The sequence below is a fragment of the Diadema antillarum genome, unplaced genomic scaffold (assembly GCF_040938485.1).
Source record: "Diadema antillarum isolate AM-2024a unplaced genomic scaffold, OU_Dant_1.0 scf00000172, whole genome shotgun sequence".
NCBI lineage: Eukaryota > Metazoa > Echinodermata > Echinoidea > Diadematoida > Diadematidae > Diadema > Diadema antillarum.
The window spans coordinates 1,898,004-1,914,417 of record NW_027271061.1 but is presented as its reverse complement, the minus strand read 5'-3'; the positions used below and the strand labels follow the sequence as shown (position 1 = coordinate 1,914,417).

Below are 16,414 nucleotides of genomic sequence, written 5' to 3'. Positions count from 1 at the left end.
ATTACAGACTACCAATACTGCAAATATGAACATGATCAGGCATTCTGTCTGAGAGAAAATCAATTTTGATATGCAAAATATGTTATAAATCTTGTGTGTTGGGAATATACCATTTTTAAGGAATTTACAGCTTTTTTCAGAATAATGTCTAGGTCAAAAGATCTGGAGATCACTTTAAATGTATCATTTGTAGCTTAAAATAGAATAAAAATGAAATATGATTTGTAGTTTTCAGCTTTAAGTTACCTGTACCATTAGTACAGAAATGGCACACAACTAAGACCCCGTTTACAGTGTGGAGCCGGGCCTCAATTGCGCGGCCGAGCCTCACAATTTTGTCCGTCTACGCTGCTGGGCTCGGCCGCGCTTTTAATTCAAACCTTTCAATATTTTGTCGTAGTGGCGCTCTGCTTGTAAACAAGCGCAATTTGGTAAAGCCTGGTTTTCAGACCCTTTGCCAACTGGATTCCATGGCGACGAAGTCGCCGTTCGGGCAAAGGCCTTTGCCGAAGGAAAAATCCTTTGCAGGACAAAACCACCTTAAACTATACTAGTTTTCCACGTTGAGGGGGTTAATATCGTGAATAGCGAAATAGTACGGGCAGAGGGTCTGGAAGCCAGACTAAAATTGGCCGCGCATTTGGCCCAGTTTGCGTTTACACCAAGAAGAGGCCGGGCTCGGCCGCGGTCGGCGAGACCACCTCCAGAGCGAGGCCAATTATCCGAGGCCAATTTTGGCCTCGCATTTGGCCTTTTGCGCGTTTACACTGAAGCAGGGCTGGGCTCGGCCGCGGTCGAGCCTCGCACTGTAAACGGGGTCTATAAATCGATGTAAACACACTTTAAAGGACAAGTCCACCTTCAGACATGTGGATTGAGTGAATGCAGTGCTCAGTATTAGAACACATCAGTGAGGGTTTGAGGGAAATTGGACAATCTGTTAAAAAGTTATGAATTTTTGAAGTTTCTGCTCAGTCACTGCTGAATGAGAAGACTACTACAGCCTGTGATGTCATGTACAATGATATGAAGAAAACATGTGATGAAAATTCAACATATTTTCACTTTTCTCACATAATAAAAGAACACTGACTTGCCTCTTTCAGAAGGCAGGGGGAACAATACTACCCTTAATATGCGTCAGCTACAAGTTGAGGAAATGTGCACCTTTTTTTATAAAGTACACTTTTGTCAAAAAAAATGTTGAAATTGTCTTTATATTTTCCTTATATCGTTGCATGTGACATCATACACTGTAGTAGTCTTCTTATCCAGCAGTGACTGCGCAGATACTTTAAAAATTCATAACTTGTGAATGGATTGTCAGATTTTCCCAAAACTTTCACTGACCATGTGTTCTAATGATATTGCTGCATTCACTCATTCCACATACGAAGGTGAACTTGTGCTTTAACACCATTATGAGTACAGAAAATTGACCAATTTATTGTTTTGTTGTGATTTTCAACTGTAATTTCAAGGTCATTGCCGATATTAAAGACAAAATGATTTGTGATGTATACCCTCTTGGTACTACACTGTAACTACAGACTATCATCACAGAAGATACTACCATTGTGTCTTCAGTTGGCACTTCATCTCTGATCTATCACAGTTTGAAATGTGCTAAAAAAACATGAGTCATTTAACATTGATTTTTGGGTGTTTAAGACCATTTTTGAATGCGTAAACCATTAAAACATTTCGGTTGCAAAAGTTTTTAGGTAACCCATGAAAATATCTATATTAGGTAAATGTCTGTCAATACACAAAAATTGGTGTTGCTCCTTGATGGGACGAGTGGTGATTTGTGACCTTGAACTTGGCAACTTTTTGAAAAAAATTCAACTTTGAGAGTGCCCTACAAGAAAACGATGCATACTTTTTGGCTGATTTTTGGAAGGTCAGTAGAGCAAGTGAGAGTCTTATGCATAATATTGGGTTCTATGCTAATTGAATTTTGAAATTATCAGCTTCCAAACATGCACCCAAAAACATTAACTTTGACGCTTACTGTAACACCATTTTCGGTGACCTCATGCGCAGTAACAAATAGGCAGATCTGCGCCATGATATATTGTGCATGTTCTTTGAATATAATACAGAAAATGAGCAATGTAACTCATCTAACTTGGCTGCAGTAGTCAATCAAAAATAGCAAATTTTAATTTAAACTCGGTTGTTCGACCACATTGGTTTATAAAGGGAGTCCGTATCTTGGCAACTGTTTGACCTTGGGGCAAAATATTTCAGTATCTTCCATCAGAAACTTGGGGGAACATTCGGTGTGAGTTTGAAGAAAATTGAAGGGGTGGGGTTAACAGCAATGGTTGATTTGACATGGATTGACCCATATTTGTTTTGTATTTGTCTTCTAATTTTTTGCAGGGGAGATACAGCAAAAGGACTTGGGAGGTTTTGGTCCTGGTGAAATTCAACGGCATGTCACAACAATAGACGCTATGTTTGATAGACTTATAAGAAAGCAAATATTCAAGGTAAACATACAACTGTTGATCACATCTCAACGTCAAAATTAGTTTCGAATGCTATCATTTTATTACCTAGATCTATGTATTACATTTTGCATAGGATAATGACATTGAAGTAAGATAGATCCAGTATTAAAGTAAAACTAATCCCCTTTACTGCTGGATGGAGTGTCTACTGGTTTCTATAAGAAACCAATGAGATCCAACAAAACCAAGAGAAACTCATGGAAACCAATGAGAGCTTCTTATTCTCAGATTTTAATTGGTGTCTGTGAGAGTTTCGACCTTTGGTGTGTGGTGATGAATATCAAATTACGTGTTTGAAATGATTGGGGTCAAAGGTCAAAGTTCAAAGGCTGTGCAGTCAAGAAAATTAATGAAAGTTTAATATGCTGGTCATACATCCGTGTTCTACTAAGTCCAGTGATTATGTCAATCGCAGACATACATATGTAGCACAAGTTGTGGAATAATAGCCTTTTCTAAGATGGTTTTAAGGTCAGTCATGGGGTCACTGGTAATAGAGCACCTCAACTTCAAAAGTGTAAAAGAACGGCCTTGTGTGTTGTGCAGTTACAGTCATTGTGTGGGAAATTGGAGGCGTCCCACTCTACTGCATGCTACAGATAAATTGCTTTGCTATTAAATGACTATGATAGATTATAGTGATATTGATGATTAATATTACTTGTACAGTGGCAGATCCAGAGGGGGCGCACCAGGCACGCGCCCCTTCTTTATTTGTTGTTAAAACAAAAGAAATAAAAAGAAACAAAATGAGATGGAACCCAGAAGTAAAGTAATTTGTAGCACCAGAAATATTGTTTGCGCCCGCCCCCCCCCCCCCCCTTTTACAGAATTCCTGGATCCCTGCTTGTACATTATACAAGTGTAGTGTATCATGATAGTACTAGTACTGAAATGTATAAACTCTTCTACTGCTACCTCGCGTACTTCACTGTTGCTGTTACCACAATTTCTGTTGTTTTCCCATTTCTTTTATTTAGAATAGTGTGCAGAAGGTAAATTGATGATTGGAGTTTCCTACAGTTTATTGTTAGTCCAATGTCAGTTCTTGTCAGTTTGATGGAATTGCTGACTTGACATGACTCACTGGATGTTATGATAATGACCACAGATCTCTGTATTATGCTAATTCTGAATGATTATGTTATATGGGGAGGGCTGTGGGTGGGGGAGGGTATATTGGGAGTCGGTATGGGGGGTACCATTTTCACAAACTTTTGTTTGTAATGTTGTTTTAGTTGATTTTGTACTGATGTATCAATTTTTTGTTCGTATCATATTAGTATGTAAGTAGTAGTAGTTTTATTGTATGGAGTTTTGACTATTGTACTTTTTCATGTGAAGTTGGACCGCTCGGAAGACCAGCACGGCCATGAAGGCCGAGCTGAGCAGGGCAATCCATCCGTTTTCCTTCTCTTATATATCCCAGTTGTATTGTATCATTGTTATTTTTGTGATTTTACGGTGAATAAATAAACAAACAAATAAACAAAATCACAAAGGCTGAATTGACATGACTCACAAAGGCCGAACTTAATTTGTATTGATGTACTGTACATGCACTTGTTTAAAACCACAATATGTGCATAATTTACGATCATATACTGTACCTTCATATGTACACTACTCTGAAAGACATACATTTGTACCTAGATACAATGTACATCAAAATGATGGAAATATGAGAATTTCACTGTACTCAGATCACAAGAACTGGGCTGGTTGTTGAATGCGACTGGACTCCCTTGCTTTCCATGAATTGGTATCATGAATTTGTAGCAGTGCATTTTGAAATTTTGCACCATATATTCTGCAGGTTGGAAATTATAAAAAGCTCCACAAACTCTTCAGGTTGATTGAATCCGAACAACACCGCGACACTGTAAGAGAGGCAGAGATGAAGCTTCGCTCAATAAGTAAGTACTGTACCCTTTATCATTATTGTGGGGGAGGGTGGAGGGGCCTTGAACAAAACTAGATGGAAGTGCATCCTGGACATACAATGTATCTGTGGTCAGGACATTGAGTTTACCGGTTTACAAAGAAACATGTATTCAAATTTACACAGTAGATGTTTCTTCTGTTCTAATAGTAACGAGCTGTTCTATTAGCCTGTATTTCAAAAATCACTTTTTCAATACTTGGAATCTAGTTTGCATATTTGTATATACATTGGTCGTTACTGTTTTGGGCAAACCTTGGGCAAGCATTTAGGTGATCAAGAGGAACCATTGTGTGAAATAAAATTTGAATATATGTTTTAGTAGACCAGTCTGTTCAGAGTCAGTGGGCTGCAACGATTGGTGGATCCATTACAGTCCAGTTCTCCTCGTGCATCACAAAACCAACAAAATTGCCCGCCATGATTTCATGTGAGGACTCAAAATATGTTAAACAGGTCAACTCGGTCAATCTGGAGTTTGCCAGTTTTCTGATAGAACAATTCTACATTATTCTAAAGGTTGTGATTTTTTTTTTTAAAAGAACAGGAAATTACATATTCAGCAGTTTAAACACCTTTTTGTATTAGTTTTGATAGGTGTGCCTTAGAGTCCCATTTTCAGTTCTTAAAAACCCTGTACATACTCGTCACTTTCAACTCTAATAACTTTTGAAAGAGTGATGCTGCTGCTTTCAATTGAAAGTTGGTATTAGTTATTGCTAGAATTATGTGTTGGTGCATGCTAAATTCCAGCTTAATATGATGATCCCATTGTTGTTACTATGGAGTCTTACATCCTGTTTTTTCCCCGTTCATTGCACAGAGCACAGCTTGGCAAAATTAAGCACTTATGTGTGTGTGTTTATTTTTTCATATTGTAGTGTATTTTAATTTTGTTAGACTCTGTTTTACACTGTCAGGCTGGCCTTGGGACTACCATGCAAAAGGAGACCAAATTTGGTATTTAGGGGTCTTATTAGGCAATGAAAAGAAAAGACACAAACTAGGGAGGTAATCCTAACATTGTATGTTTGGTTGAACTACAAACCATCACAGTGTTGCTCTGAAAAAGACTGTTGATCCTTCTCCCTATTAAGAATGTTACAAGTTACAGTGGTAAAGAAAGCATAGAAACAGAAGCAAAGGCAGGTGTTCTCTTTAACAGAATGAATTCTAGCTAGGACTAAACCTTTCTTCACATCCATGTCTGCAATGCTGCAACTGCTAGCTTTTGCACATACATGTATGTCTTGTATTTAAGAGTTTTGCAGCCAGATTTTATGCTCAGAAGTAAGGCTTGCAGGAATACTATACATGTTGCTTCCCTGAACTTACCAACATTGCACAGTTGCTAGTTGAAAAGTAAATTGTCCTTGAGAATGACTCCATGGTAAGTCACAAGCCAAAATGTGGGTGGATGCAAGCTGTTCTCCTTTGGAAACAAAGGTTCATCCTTTTAGAATAATACATGCGTCTCTTTTTGTAAATAGAGCCAAAATCCCAAGGGTTGAGGCTTCAATGGAAAGAACAAAAATCTTCAGAAATGAGAAGGGAGAAAAGAAATACCAAGTTCAGATATAGCAAACATAATATGCATACAGAATTTTTTCAAGGTTTAGTTTGATATGCATTTATACATACAATTGTACAATGTATGTTATTCAGTTGACATGCACTATTGAACTTGCAAGATGATATATCTTACATTTGAATTAGCACATGTCCATATGAAATGTTTTGTACATTATAATTTTGAATAAGTTTTTTCTTTTCTCTTTTAGTTCAATTAAGATATCAAGGAGGGGTTTACATTCTATTAAGAAGTGCAAAAAAAAAAGTATCTAAAAGTTTTTTGATTAAATGGCATTCCTGAGAAGAAAAAAAAATCACAGAAGAAGAAGGGCAAAAAAGTTTTTTTTATTAATTCTTGATTAAATGGCATTGCTTTCTTGATTGTTATGAAATAAACTCATCGTACATACTGGCAAAAGAGTAAGTTGTGTTGAAAAAGAATGATATATAGTTGTACATAAAAACTCAATGAATGGAATAAATTCAGGCCGTCATTGACACTGTTGCATGATATTAGTCATGTGGTTAACCAGGAACACATTTGACTTAGTACCCAAATGGTCCTTTTGTAGGCTGAAAAGACAAAATATTCACTCAGTAATTACCATTGCTGCAGTAAACTTGCAGGCCCTTTTAGCTAAACATCATGGAGTAATTTTGCTGTGGAAATTAATCATTAACATTGAATTGGTAAATGAATCTTTCTGCATATCCTATCCTGGTGAGAGATTTAATCAAACAACTGAAATTCATCGTACAATCTACCCAATATCAGACAAATTTACAACTACAGTGGACTCCCATTATAACGAAGTCCTCGGGACTGGCAGTTTTCTTTCATTATAACCGAACAATTAATGAACAATAGAAATACATAGAGCTGATAATGTTGGCGGCCTGAATTTTTTACTTTGTTGTAACTGGAATTTCGTTATCTCCATTGCATGTCTGCAATTCACATTTTCGCCATCTGTCTATGTTCATCTGTTTGTCTATTTGTCTTTCTGACTCCACATTGAATCTCACTCTCATTAATCTTCTGGTTGTAGACTACCCAGTGGAGGAAGATGAAGGTTCTGATTCAGCCCAGCAAGTGCCCCAACAAGGTCATCACCCCGCAGTATTGCATCCAGGGGCCTACATTCCACCAGGAGCTACGTACATGCCTTATGCTGCTCCGCCCCACTACGCTCCCCAGTCGCAATACATGGGTGCCTCTCAGTACGACAGTCAGCAATTTGCCGCACCAAGAGGCCCTGCCATGCAGCCTGTTGTTGCCCATCCTCAGCCATCCATGCTAGGCCCCTATGACCTTCGCCAGCCTCAAAGTTCCCAGGTTTCAATGTGTAAGCAGCTAATTTCCTTCTCCATCATTAAACACCTCGACACAGATCCACAAATTTCATGTGTTTACAGTCTGACCTCCCTTATCCGAACATGTTTGGACTGGCACTCATCCTAATTAGGGATTTGGCCGGAAATGGGAGACTACATGCAGCTGCCTACCTAATGTTAGGTCTATGTAACCTGTTGCAGGTAGCATACACTGAAGCACTTTCCTTGCTATCAGCACCAAATTATAGGCGTTTTTTACGAATTGAAATCAATGATTTACCTGCTTTTGTTTGAGTTTGAATTCCCCTTTTCCCCATAATTATTAGACTGAAGACAAAAAAAAAGTCACCGCAAGATCACGTCTGCATAGATAAAGAGATCCAGATAAAGGGAGGCCAGATGAGAGAGAGGTTTTACTGTATATGGGCTTGAAGAATATTTTATATACCTTTTTTTTTTAAACAAAAAATTTCAAAGTAGAAATTGAGGTGAATATTAAGAACATGCCAGTAACCAATCAGTTTGTTTTCTCATCTACTCTTATCAATTCAGAGCAAAATCACAGACCACATATAAGCACTTTGTACTTTGGACATTCTAAGAATCACTAGAGAATCGTTTCATCATTAGGCACCAAAAGCACATCTCATCACTCGGTAAAGTGACAGTTAGTAATGAATACTGATGTATTAGCCAAATAAGATTCAGAATTACATCATTGTTCTTGTATTGCTCCAGCTTGGGGCTCTGTCATCATTGAATCATCACCTCCCTTTCATTGAATTTCTCTGGTGCAATCACTTTATTTTGATCTTTTTGCTATGATAAAAATGAAGTCTAAAAGGTATGTAATGACACAAAGAAGTAAGTTTTATTTTTGTTTATTGTTGTTATGGGCATATATGATACCATAATTAGTGAAGACACCCATTGTGCAGTATAGACCTAGAATAAGGACTCAATGAGTGGATATCACTCCCGTGTAAATCACCAGGGCCCTGTTGATCAGTTCTGATTTGCTATACTTATCAGAATTTCAATAATTCGGCACAAGAATTGATCACCAGTTGTTCGTAAGTTGTTTGTAACTTTACAAACAGCTTTATGAAACTCCCCCAGGTTTCAACTGATCCCCAGTGTTATGTTTTGTTGTTTTTATGCTGTTTTATTCCTTCTGTTTACCTCTACTGGCTTCAAAGATGGAGTCAATCATAAAGGTAAGCTGTCCAGAAAACAAGAAACAACACTGATCCCTGATGACAGTGACAAGCTACTACCACAAATTCATCCCAAATTGTCACATGGGTTCCACCAGGGTCAAATAATCATGTATGCCATTTACTGCTGTTTCAACCAATATGAAGTGTTTGTTTTAACATCACTATCAGCCCACCATCAGTGGACGTTGGGTTTACAAATGTGACCGTGCGTCACAAAACCAACAAAAAGTTGCACACACTGATTTTAGGTCAGGACTCAAAAATAACTGAGATGGATTAACCTTTTCAATTATAAGTTTTTCATATTTTCTGAAAGCAAAACATCCTCTACATCAAGATAAAGTTTGGGATCATAAAACGAATGGGAAATTGTGTTTTTCACAGTTTTTCTCCAACACTTTTTTTTTCTCAGTAGAATAGTGTGATTAGATATGTCTTAGAGTCCCCTTTTTATTCCTTGAAAACCCTTTACACACTTCACTTTCAACTGTAATAACTTTTGAAAGAATGATGTTACTGCTTTGAAAGTTTGCATTCGTAATGGATAGAATATGTTAATAAAGCATGATCAATGTCAGCTTAATGTAATAACCTCCGCCAAGGGGGGATGGTTTCGTTAGTTAGTTTGTTTGGTAGTTCGTTCGTTAGTTTGTTCGTTTGTCCGTGTGCAAAATAACTCAAAAAGTAGTTAATGGATTGGGATGAAACTTGCAGGAAAGGTTTAGAATGACACAAGTAAGAAACGATTAATTTTGGTAGTGATCCAATAATTTGGGGGAATTTATGGAGGATTTTTGATATTTTGGCAGGTAGGGTAAATGAACTTGGGAGTTCAGGCTGCACGTATTTGAGGTTTGCATGCACGCACTAAGGTGCGTGCCACTCTAGTTTCTGCTAGGACGAGGCGCGCTGTGCAGCTGAGGGTTTATGACGAAATAAAGGCTTCTATATTGGGAAATCGGGCAATTTTTCAGCATGTATAGACCTATGGGTGGAAATCACTAATCTCTATGGAAGAGCCCAAAGAGCTTTTTCCCATTGGTAGAGAGGAGAAAAAATCTCTTTGGGAAGAGCAAGATCATCGGTGGAAAGTAACTGCTTGGCAGAGGTCTGCGCTCTCAGAGTGCTTTTCTAGTTATCATTTCATTTGATGCTGCCAAGTTTCACATCCTGTTTTTGTCCCTTTCATTGCACAGCTAGTATGGCTTGATATCAAAGATTTAACACTTGAATAGACCCTATGCTTAAGAGCCTCTTTTCTCAGTAAACACTTTTTTACTGACTACACAGGTGGATTTTGTATTTTCTTTTCAGTATTTAGATAGGTTTGGAGAGTCCATTTGAAATGAGTTATACATCGTTTTAAAGTCTGCTCTTTCAGAATCTGCCCTTAAATAGAAATCCATGTCTGGCGACTTTATGTTGGTTTTGTGATGCAGGATCACAAATACCCTCAACCACTTTGGTGTATATCAATTTGCTTCTTTATCACAGTCCTACACTCAGTTTTCTGTTTGCTGTTGTAACTTGCACTATTTTAGATTCCCCTGGCCCATATAACGTTGGATACCTCAAGATCCCACAGTTTTTGTGGCATCCTCGCATTAATGGTCCCTCTATCACTATCACTCTCACTACAAATGGTTGTAGATTTTACGGACCCTCCATAGCTAACTAATCACTTAAAGGCGGATACTGGGCCTCACTAATATTTGCCCGAGAATTACCTTCATTAACAGCTTCTTATTGCACTCATAACATTTTACACAGAGGAGAGTAGCAAACCCAGGCCAGGAATAAGGAAGTTACAGCTCTTCTTTTGATTGAATGATCATTCAAGAAAAACAACCAAATAGGATGCAAGCTGTGGACAACTTTCCATTCATGCTGTAAATTAAAGGGCAAATTCGCCTGCTTATAAAAGTGGAGTGAGGGACTGCAACAATATTTAATAGAACACAATAATGAAAGTTTGAGGAAAATCAAAAGAGCTTTTCAAAAGTTACAATTTTTTTTTTTTCTGCACAGTCACTGCTGGATGAGAAGACTACTACAGTGCACGATGTCACATGCATAGAACGATACAGGGCAATTCCATAAATTTGGATGTATATTTTGGACAATAAGATGCCATAGACACAAAGATTATTAGAATATGAAACTTTTATCTGGCCACGATATGACAAGTGTAAGAAGAAAACAAGTATAGCAAAAAAAAGCTGCTGAAAACTGCTTATCCAATAGTGGCAAGCCAATGGAGTCAAATGGAGTCAAAAGGGGCCTGAGCTTACGACCCTAGCAGAATCTTTGTCAGAGGCAAAAAGACAAGTAACAAAAAAAAAAAACAGGTAACTGAAAAATAGTATCAACACCTTAATGACCTTGGAATCATTGGAAAATAGCATTTGTCTGGACATACACAGAAAAAGTCTGATTTTTTCTTTTACTTCATAAGTGCAGTCACAAATGATGTTGAAATGTAAAAATTATTAGTAATTTAAACTCTTTCAACTTGGAAATAATTATGGTGTATGTTTGTTCTTCGTTTCGAACGTACAGTTACAGATGTACACCATTTGTGTCCAAATATAATAGATGTAAAAAGAATTTTTTTTACAGAACTATTATTCATCCTTTAGTCCATGGGCCAAGACCCGAAAAATGGGTTGTTGGTACCATCTGAGGTGGCACAACCTTTTTGGTGTCAGTTTGTTTGTCGGGCATAGATATGCTTATCAAGCTATGATAGCATTTCCAAATGAGTAGCTTAGTCATAATAAATGAATTTTTAACCAATTTGGTCTCGTTTTTATATCCCTATACTTCTGAATCGAAACTAAACCGCTATACAAAGAAGAGCACTGCCTTCTGTATGTCCACAGGTGTTCTGTTGTAAACGCGGTGTGCTTAGTCTTTAGTCAAGGCAGCGAAGGGAATATCCAAAGGGTTATGACGTCCACAGCTGTCACGCGGTGCGCTTAGTCTTTATCTAGACCAATGTACCGTTATCATATCCAAAGTTCCTCATAAAAGGGATTATCTATACTGTTTTTATACTACCCTATCAACAAATACATCAGTTTTAAACAAAAATCACTCTGTTCATTGACAATATCATTCATTATAATGTGTCGTAGTGTATCGGTACATTGTTTTTGCATTATCTTATATTGTTGGAGGGAAATAAAGCGACATTGGCGTGGTATCAGCGTTTTCACCGTAGCGTTTTCGTCGGAAAATGATAAATAATTGAAAGATACGGTAAAATTAACGAGGAATTGCTTTTGTTGTTGTTGTTGTTTTTAGATAAAAGGATATACACTGTATCATACGCTTTGGATATTCCCTTCGCCGTCTAGAATAAAGACTGAGCGCTGTGGACATCATAACCTTTGGATATTCCTTTCGCTGCCTTGAATAAAGACTAAGCGCACCGCGTTTACAACAGAACACCTGTGAACATACCACAGAGCTGCATTTTACAGCTCTATGGAACATACAGAAGACAGTGCTCTTCTTTGCATAGCGGTTAGTTTCGATTCAGAAGTATAGGGATATAACAACGAGACCAAATTGGTTAAAAATTCATTTACTATGACTAAGCTACTCATTTGGAAATGCTATCATAGCTTGATAGGCATATCTATGCCCGACAAACAAAATGACACCAAAAAGGTTTTGCCACCTCAGATGGTACCAATATCTGGCCTGGCCCATGGACTACTTGGCCCTTCTCAGATGATAACACTTGTCTATCATGTCAGCAATACCAGTGTAAATAATAAAACAGCTTCAGAACACAGGGCCTGTGCATTAACCCGTTGAGGACTGGCTGAGTTTGCTACAACACGCATTTCCCATAGACACTTTGCCGAGTATACTCGGGACTCGTCTTCAACAGGTTAACACACTTTTTTTTTAACAATTCAGGCATGAGTTAGGTATGTAAAAGTTTGTAAATTATAGAAACAGAATTCTAATATAAACACATCCAGCCTATACTAAAACTAATGGCCAGAACAACAGAAATACATGAGTGTTACAAACTGTTAAAGTAACCCATTACTACAAATAGCAACATAAACAGTAATCCTGTATATTTTTTTTCACAGTATGATCGAGGTACAAAATAATGTTTAGTCAATGAACTCCTGTAGCAGATATGTGTGTTTATTCACAAACAAAAGAAAAAGAAAATTTGTGGGAATTGGGAAGAGTTAATACCAATTTGCTGTTTGTGACATACTGACATTTTTCTTAACCATGGGTGCAAAACAATCAATTTTGAACAGACTGTACTTAGATTAACACTAACACACTGGAAATTGTTGTTGGGCAAGCCAAAGCTTTTTTTTATGTTGCCCAGTTATGGGAAATCAGAGTGTAAACAGGCCTGCTTTGCAAATATTAGAATTAAACCTTGGTGTATTAAAGCATGGTGGAGTTGTTAACAAGGCATTTACAAACAAACACAATTCAGTCAGTGTAACTAGAACATTTTGGGTTCCTTTTTGCAAGGTCAAGTTCACAAAAACATGCATAGTAATGTATACACTGACATATGGGGCACCCAACAGTTCTGCATTATGCATCGAATATTTGGGGAATCAACATCTTCAATACAGTCTAGTTTTTGAAAACATATTGCTGTGACTGTCAGGAAAACAGGGACACTTTTACTGTGCAATCTCCAAAAGGCGGTTTTTAACAGAATATTTGATTTAGTGAAATATTATTGAGCACCTGCAAAGCAATGGGATCTATGCAGGTATTTTGTTGCATATATGGCAAAATCTTATTCACTCAGTGAATTGCTTTACACCTTTACTTTGTGCTGAACCAAAAGCTTCTTTGTGTTGTACCTTTTTCAACAATCATGTTCTTCTGAGGTTTTCCTCTCTTTTGTTTTGTTGTATACAAATTATGTATCTCTTTCAGTTGCATGAATTCATATTCCCCCTGTCACGCTTTCTCTCCCTTTTGTTGTACCATTGTAGTGCTTTTAGTTTCTTTCCTGCCTTGAAGTGTCTTAATCAATTTGCTTCAGCAATCATACAGTATTTGCATTCTGTTCCTCTTGTGTAATTTTCTGTCTCTTCCTGTTATATTATCTTCTTGGCTTTTGTTTTGTTTCTTTTTTGTTGTTTGTTTGTTTGTTTGTTTGTTTGTTTGTTTGTTTGTTTGTTTTTACATTGGTTTTGGCCAAAATTGATCTGGGTTTTGAAGGAAAGAAAGACAGGCATTCAAAATTATTTGTCACAGTTGTTTACTGAAATTAAGGCAGAACAAGCACAGACAAAACTTTCAACATCTGAAATATTTACAATTATCACTAGCACTATCATAACCATTCTTATGGCATCACCCACTCTAGTACTCCTTCAGCATCAACATCAGTCTATTATTTTTTTTATCATTATTACCTTTATCAACTTTCAAATGAATGTTTATAAATGCATGAAGATAAATCACAGGAATAGGATTGTAAACACAAGCTGACAGAAATGGCAGGAAACAATACAATACATTGTAGTATTGCAGTGATATCTAAAGGTGATTAGGTGCTAAAATATTCAGTCCTGGGCAATTATGAAATTGTAAAAAGGAGTTTCTTAGAACAAGCCACCTACTGTATGTGTTAAGAAGCAAGTAACATCATCACCTATCCTGAAATGTAAAGACACATTGTCTAGCATCAGAGTGTCTCAGGAAGCTGATATGACCATTCCCTTCTCTACATTTGTAGGTGGTCTTCATACATTCCACAATCAACTTCAGACCACACTTTCTGTTCAACCTAACTTGTTTGTGCATACATATACATGCACAGAGTTGGTTTATTTAAGAAATAATTATAATTTTATTTAGTGACCCTAAACCTACATGTATATATGAGGACTGGATACAGAAATGTATTCTTTAAACATGTAAACTCAATAAGATTGCTTTCAAAGGGCTCTGAAGTAAGGCAAGAAGTCAACATGAGAACTGTTTTGGATGTACAGTAAAAAGTGCACATTCCAGCACACATTTTTCATTGATTAGAGATAATTACAAAATTACACATTTGAAAAGCAACAAAACCTACTTTGCATTGAGATTTTACAGTTTACTGGAATTCGAGTTTTTATGTAGGATTTTTTTTTCTTTTGAAGTTTTTTCGGACATACATTGCACTAATGCATAAAATAGAAGTAGAGAATGCAACATAAATTGTAATTTCACTTTCTCTTCCATATGGATGTGGAAAAAGTGATACACTACCCTCATATTCAATGATGTAGTGACTTGAAAAGTGTTCTTTTCCTTTACAAAAAAAAAAAAAAATAATAAGATAGAAAGTGCATTATAAGAGTAGTTCCAGAGCATTGTGAAATGGCTTCATTGAAATCACTCTTGTGACCTTGACCTTGGTTAAGTGCATTTCTGATTTACATTTTCGAACAGTTTGAACAATACTCTTCAAAATTATAGATACATGTAATATGTGCTCATAATTTCATTTTGAAAAAGTGACCCTCTAGTTGACAAAGTTATGGATTTGCCCTATAAGCAAAATATAAGGAGAATTCCACAAATTTAATTTTTTAAAGAAAGTGCGCATTTCCTCAACTCGCTACTGACATACGTGAAGGGTGATATTCTCCCTGTCTTCTGAAAGAGTGGAGTCAAGTGCTCTTTTATTATGCGAGAAAAGTGAAAAATATGTTGAATTTTCTTTACATTTTCTTTATACCGTTCTACACATGTGACATCACAAGCTGTTACCCGTAGTAGTCTTCTCATGTAGCGATGGCAGCATTAAAACTTGTAAAGTTCATAACTTTTGAACAGATTGTCTGATTTTCCTCAACTTTCACTGATGTGTTCTACTAATATTGCTGCATTCTCTCAGTCCTCATGTATATATATGACTGGTGAACTTGTCCTTTAAATAACATATATAACATATAGCATAACAAAGAACGTATTAATTTTACATGTTAATGGGGGGGATGTCACATTTTGGCATGGGCCAATTTCATGTCTTGTGTACATTTGTATGTGCTTTGCCTTTGTTCAAGAGAAGGCTATGTGAAGGTAAAAAAATGAAAAACCAAATATATGATGTGGAGAGTTGCTGCCAACTTGTCAATCAAGTTGACTGAAACACTCAAACACATATCTTTATTATGTGCATGATTTTGTCCAAAATTTCTATTGTTCATTTAAATTTTTTAACTCTACTATATGACAGAAACTTGGCATCAGGGTTGATACTTCCTTCAAACAAGAAAGCAATGTATTGTATCTTCATTCTTTTTTGCATGGATATCTAGCGGATAAACTTCCGCGGGGCTCATCAATGGAGGAAGATGTCTTCCGGAATGTGGAATTCGATCACCGTGTATTCTACGAGCCAGGGAAGTGCTACGTCCTTTTCATCAACAACCTGTTTACAGGCAGGTCAGGCTATCGTGAAGGTGTGTATGGCTGTAATACGGATACCGGTAACTCGAAAGGTGGGGGTATCAAGGCAGATGTGTGGGCAACTTTCTGAGAAAAGTTTCCTTTCATGATTGAATGCTGAACAGTCGAGTATTCCTCATTCTAAATAAAGCATCCTGAAATCATCAACAATTCTCTTGATGGGATAAAAGAATAATAGTTGTATAAGTTTAAGAAAAAAAAAGAAGAAGAGTTGATTCAGAGAGTGTCATATTTTAGGCCTATGTCCAAGACAAAGCTTTTAAGGTGTTTGCTAACAACATCAGTTATACAATACATATGTCCGTAACAGCCATGTTGTATCCCCATAGAACAAGACAAAAGACAGGTCACTGAGC

The 16,414-nt window shown here is 36.9% G+C and overlaps 1 protein-coding gene across 2 annotated transcripts in view; it reads left to right on the top strand.

Annotated features, from left to right (window-relative positions):
• LOC139722795 (caspase-3-like) overlaps positions 1 to 16,414 on the top strand; it is a 39,187-nt gene that overhangs the window by 14,895 nt on the left and 7,878 nt on the right. For both annotated transcript variants that reach the window (XM_071634084.1, XM_071634085.1), the window contains 4 exons: positions 2,389 to 2,498; positions 4,336 to 4,435; positions 7,083 to 7,379; positions 15,908 to 16,051. In XM_071634084.1, coding sequence (XP_071490185.1) covers positions 2,389 to 2,498; positions 4,336 to 4,435; positions 7,083 to 7,379; positions 15,908 to 16,051 — 651 coding nt within the window. The remainder of the gene's footprint in view (positions 1 to 2,388; positions 2,499 to 4,335; positions 4,436 to 7,082; positions 7,380 to 15,907; positions 16,052 to 16,414) is intronic.